At 42.9% G+C, this 5509-nt stretch overlaps 1 protein-coding gene across 1 annotated transcript in view; it reads right to left on the bottom strand.

The window, feature by feature from the left end:
* Positions 1-1150: 1150 nt before the first annotated feature.
* The window catches only part of riox2 (ribosomal oxygenase 2), an 11357-nt gene continuing 6998 nt past the window's right edge, over positions 1151-5509 (bottom strand). Inside the window, exons 4-10 of the mRNA XM_032534302.1 lie at positions 3672-3800; positions 3452-3555; positions 3197-3299; positions 2387-2552; positions 2189-2277; positions 1969-2079; positions 1151-1601 (exon numbers count right to left, since the gene is read on the bottom strand). Coding sequence (XP_032390193.1) covers positions 1449-1601; positions 1969-2079; positions 2189-2277; positions 2387-2552; positions 3197-3299; positions 3452-3555; positions 3672-3800 — 855 coding nt within the window. The 3' untranslated portion in view covers positions 1151-1448. The remainder of the gene's footprint in view (positions 1602-1968; positions 2080-2188; positions 2278-2386; positions 2553-3196; positions 3300-3451; positions 3556-3671; positions 3801-5509) is intronic.

Raw genomic sequence — 5509 nt, 5'->3', positions numbered from 1 at the left:
AAATTAGCGACACTATGTCTAAGGGGAAACAATATAGTTGGTTTCCTTTCGGTTTATGTAACAAATGTAATGTACACATGTTTCTTTAAGTTGTACTGTCGTAAAGGAAATGAACATATTTAACACACCATAATTTCTTTAGCATCGATAAGTGGCCTAATGTCTAACTTAACATGCGTATTTTAGACATGACTCCAGGTAAAAGAATCAACGATTTTCATAATGACTACTAATGGGAACTTGTTTGTACCTCACCGACTTACCACTGTTGTTAATATTGTCCTGACCTGTTAAGTTGTGTAAAAACAAAACGGGTGTTGACACTCGATTGCATGTGTTTCCATAAGCAACAAATTCATTTTCTTAGTTTTTTTCACAATCAACCATCTAAAAACCATTGTTTCTGTTTAAGTGTGTAAATAGGTCTTTTTTTAGGTGAAAGTGTTGAAGTGAAATTTTAATGACTAATTAATTAATTTGATGAATTCACATAACCAGGAAATCCTGTTCTTCCCCCCCCCCCCCACCCCCCATTTTTTCCGACATGTACCACCTAAAGATCACGTTCCAGTCAGCAAATAGGTAGTTTTTTTCTGAATTGTAGAACATTTCTATGAAAAAAAAATTCAACTGTCATCTGGGGTAAGTCACTTTTTAATTTTAATCACTTAAACCAGTTAAAATGCTCTATTTTTCTGTAAAAGGCTCAAATGAATCTGTTGCCATATGGCATACAGTTGAATTTGTTTGGTGTTTCTTTCAATAAAAGCAGGTTTTTCACAATGTGCATGTCATGTCAAGCCCCTTTGTTATTTTTATTAGTATTTTTTTTTTTTACGATTGACTATTTAAGCAACCTGGAGATATAAAAACACATCAAGACATTTTGTGCCATGTTTAAAAAAGAATTCATGCAATAGAGGCTTAAGGCAACAGGTTTCCACGCAATTTGCTAATAAGGTCAACTAATGTGGGTTTGCAGTGTATAGAAACAAGTGTGAGCCTTCTATGCTTTCACCAAAGGTTGTGTTTTTGTCTGACGACCTTATGGGATGGATCCCACGAATGAATGGTTGGTGATAATGGGTAATGTAGATATATCATTAAAGATCAGCCCCCCCCACTCAGATCAGCTGGTATTCTGTCTATAATGGAGTGCAAATGGAAATTTCTAAGTGACCCCAAACTTTTGACCGGTAGTGTATATACACACATTTAGTACATTTTCCTGATGATGCATACTTTTACTTAAGTTACATTTTACTTGTAACAGAGTATTTTACAGTATGGTATTAGTACTTCTACTAAAGGATCTGAATAATTCTTCCACCACTCGTATTGCTATGGTGACAATAAGCTGCATATGCACTGCTGGAGCTGTGGCAGCTTTATTCAGGAGGACAGAGACATCAACTGATGAGGATTCCATATTTTGACATAGCGGTGTGTTATAGCACAACCAGCAGGCTCTCACTCCACAGAGCCAGGACCAGACTGAGTTTGGCCTCCGGTGTGGGCAGCTGGAGCTGGGCCACCGCCAGCGTCTCTGCCTGCTGGAGCTGCCGCAGGGCCTGGAGGTGGGACACGGGGAACTGCAGACCCTGCACAGACAAACGCACCCGGGGACATTCTCAACCAAACATCAGATATATTAAGGACTGTCTCAAACCTTGGTACTGTGTTTATAGCCGGGGAATGGCCCACACGCCCTGCCATATACCAGACTAGCCAGTAATTATTGCATTTATGACCGATACACATGCCCATAGTCTTTCTCTCTATGCTTTCAGACTTTCCTATGTGCAGTTCTAATGAAGAAGTTCAGTGAGTATTAATAACTATGTTTAGTCTATATCCAGGGTCAGCCAGCAGTGTGTTAATGTGGTGTTATCACTGTGCCGGCCTTGTCCTTTAAAAGGAGTGAAGGAGGGAAATTTCAAGCACGTCAGCAGTGAGTGGGCAGCTTACCCTGGAGATGTCCTGCTCCTCCTCTTCATCACAACTCTCACCCATCATGTGGCTCTCCCTCGGGTTCTTCAACGAATGTAAGACAAAGACTACCAGCTCTGTGGCCTCGTCCTGTCACACACACACACACACACACACACACACACACACACACACGAGTATGTCACTGAATTCAACCTTTCCTGTTAATCAGGGTGTGTGTGACCATTGATGGACTTACTGTTCTCTCTTGGCTGGGCTCCACTGTTATCACCATGTGGTCTTTAAACCTCAAACACACAACATCCTCCAAGGCAGGAATCCTTCCAGCTGTGAGAGAGACACACACACACAATGGCAGTAAATATATTATTGTGCACATGCTATCCAGTCCATTGCACATGTTTGAATACACACATGCAACCCCAGAGCAGCTCACATGGCGTTAGCAGCTCCTGTTGGACGTACGGTGGCAGTCTGTTGGTGATGAAGTCCCTCTTCATGTGAGTGGAGCGGACTTCCTGCGTCCCTGTTTCAATTTCATCAGCCAGACATCTGAGGCCTGCAGCCAGCTGCCGGCTGACGTCCAGGCCTTCGGTGTTACCCTAAACACAGCCGACAAACCCCAGAGTCTGTGTAAATGCTTGTTGCTGAAGAAGCTTTCTATTAATTTAAGGTAGAAGCTTGCTAATACTGTATCTGAAGTTTCTTTTATATAGACCTTAGTGGTCCCCTGATACTGTATCTGAAGTTCTTAGTACTAGACCTTAGTGGTCCCTTATATCTGTATCTGAAGTTTCTTTTTATATAGACCTTAGTGGTCCCTGATACTGTATCTGAATTCTCTTTTATATAGACCTTAGTGGGTCCCCTGATACTGTATCTGAAGTCTTTTATATAACCTTAGTGTCCCCTATACTGTATCTGAATTCCTCTTTTATAGACCTTAGTGGTCCCTAGATCCTGTATCTGAAGTCTCTTTTATATACGCCTTAGTGGTCCCAGAACTGTATCTGAGAGTCTCTTATATAGGACCCTTAGTGGTCCCCTGACTGTACTGAAGTCTCTTTTATATAGACCTTGTGTCCTAATACTGGATCTTACGCTTTTATATAGACCTAGTGGTCCCTAATACTGTATCTGAAGTCTCTTTTTATAGACTTAGTGGTCCCCTAATACTGATCTGAAGTCTCTTTCCCCAATTCAGCCAGTATCATGTTGTTGTGTCACAGTGGTCCAAACCTTTTACCAGTAAGAATCCTCTGGGCATGCCCTCTCTCAGGCTGACTTCGGTCTTGCTGTGGTCACACAGCAAGCTGGGAAATGTGTCCAACAGCAAATCCCCCCACGTCCTGAGGTAAGGACAGGGAGAGAGGGTCACAGAACGTGGCGTTCTTTATCGGCCACATCACACATCACAATGTAAAAAATATATATTATATTTGGTACAGCCCTAGTCGGCATGGTGGTAAAAAGAAAGCTGCATAGGAGAGGAGTCCCATACATCCTCTGGTAAGTGCTGAGAGTCAAGTGGGTGGAGTGGTCCACTCCTGCTGGGGTGCTGGCTTGATGGATGGTTCCTCTGGGAAAGTACAGAAGATCTCCCGCCTGTGGAGGGACGAGACGACTCACTCGGACGGAAAACACACAACTCTATTTTCTATGGCAACAACATATTTGCACATGATTTGTGTATGAATGTATGTTGGTTTTCGGTGCTGTACCTTCAGCATAATATCATGGGTCGGGCTGCCGATCCTGTCCTCGGACTCCACGCAGTACTCCGATGCCAGGGGAACCGTAGGATTGTAGAGAAGCCAACGCTTCTGTCCCTCCAGCTGCAGGATGAATACCTGGGCAAAGAGCACCCCGTTAGAAGAAGAAGAAGAAGAAGAGGACACAGGGAAAATTACATTTTTACACTCCATTCTTGTTACGCATTACACACAGGCCCGAAATACACACATGCACAGACCTTATACATGCATTAATGGAGAGATGTCAAAGTGAGGGGGCTGTCCAGGAAAAGACATCTTGAGCAGTTGGGTGCTCAGTGCCTTGCTCAAGGGCATCTCGGCAGTGCCAAGGAGCTGAACTGGCAGCACACTGTACTTGGTCCTAGGGCTGGGCGCTATATCAACTTATTTTCAAACGAGATACGGGATGAGAAGATGCTGCTTATATTGTTATAGTGTGATGTTACAACACAGAGCCTGGGTTTGCATCCTCTCAGTCTGTGTACCACGGCGAAAAACCGTGTTAGAAAAGTAGGCCTCCTGGGTGTAAATAACTTCAGTTCTGAGTGTAATAGTGTGAGAGAAAGCGCCTGCTCCTGCTGGACCCAGCGGGAGACGTGAACCACAGTGACGAAACAGACACTTCATACACAAGACAATTGTAGCGCATGTGATGCACATTCAACCCACGCTGGACCGGTTCCTAATAAATCAGCCGTCACTCTGGGAGTAGAGAATCCAGCCGGCAGTGGAGTTCAGACAGTCCACTGATAAACCAGAGGACTGTTATTGGGACAGCTATTTGAAAAACATATACCAGGCTTCACTGCCTACACTAAGGACAAATGGGCTTCCTTTTTTATTAGGGGAAGATATAAGCACGCTGTGGCTTGGAGCTAAATATGTCTTCTCCTGCCAGAATACAAGGCAAAATAAATAGAGAATTTTATATATTATCATTTTTCTTTTTATTGTTTCAAAGTATCCTTTGAGGGACACACATATAATTTGTTTAGTATCAACAATTATATCACAAGTATCCTGTTTACTTGTATTATTGTATCGGATGTATTTACTAATTGTTGTTGTTTATATATATTTTTGTTCTTATGCTTTGGCAACACACATGGATTTTTGTCATGCCAATAAAGCAACATGAAATTGAAAGTGTACAGTAAGAATCGGCTTTATGGTCTTCAATTTCAAGAACGTTTTTCTATCATACACTCCAGTCCATTGCTCGCTCTCTCTCTCACTCTCTCGCCCTCTCTCTCTCTCTCTCTCTCTCTCTCTCTCTCTCTCTCTCTCTCTAAATAGCTAAATGTAACTTTTAGCTTGTGTTGATTCTAGCGGCCCCTTTGGACAAAAGCGGTTCTGTTTTTTCCACACCTGTGGTCCTAAAGGTCTCTTCTTGACGGTGCTGTATAACCCACTGTCGGTTGCAGAGTGAGCATTACCGGGAGGTCGTATAGTTGTGATGCATGTTTTGTTCCGACAGAAAATCATTTATTTCCAATAAGAGAATATGTTACAGATGCATTGCTGCATTTCAAGTGTTAACTTAGCCCACGGAAACTTAGCCTATTTTGGATGTCTGGTGAGATAAACCGGGTATCACTGTCACTGGGTCATGGGTGATTTAGCAACCAACGTATTAATAACTGAGATTAATATAGCGCGTCATGAAACCCACGGACACTTTCCACAGGTCCCGGGGGACAAGGGAAAAGAAAGTAACAGGCCAACGCAAACACGGACTGAAAAGAAATAAAAACTGGGGGATTAATGGAGGGGGGGGAGGGGGGGGTAATTTAATGTCGGCTACT

Source organism: Etheostoma spectabile, chromosome 13 (genome assembly GCF_008692095.1).
Source record: "Etheostoma spectabile isolate EspeVRDwgs_2016 chromosome 13, UIUC_Espe_1.0, whole genome shotgun sequence".
Lineage (NCBI taxonomy): Eukaryota > Metazoa > Chordata > Actinopteri > Perciformes > Percidae > Etheostoma > Etheostoma spectabile.
This window is presented reverse-complemented; position numbering and strand designations above follow the sequence as displayed.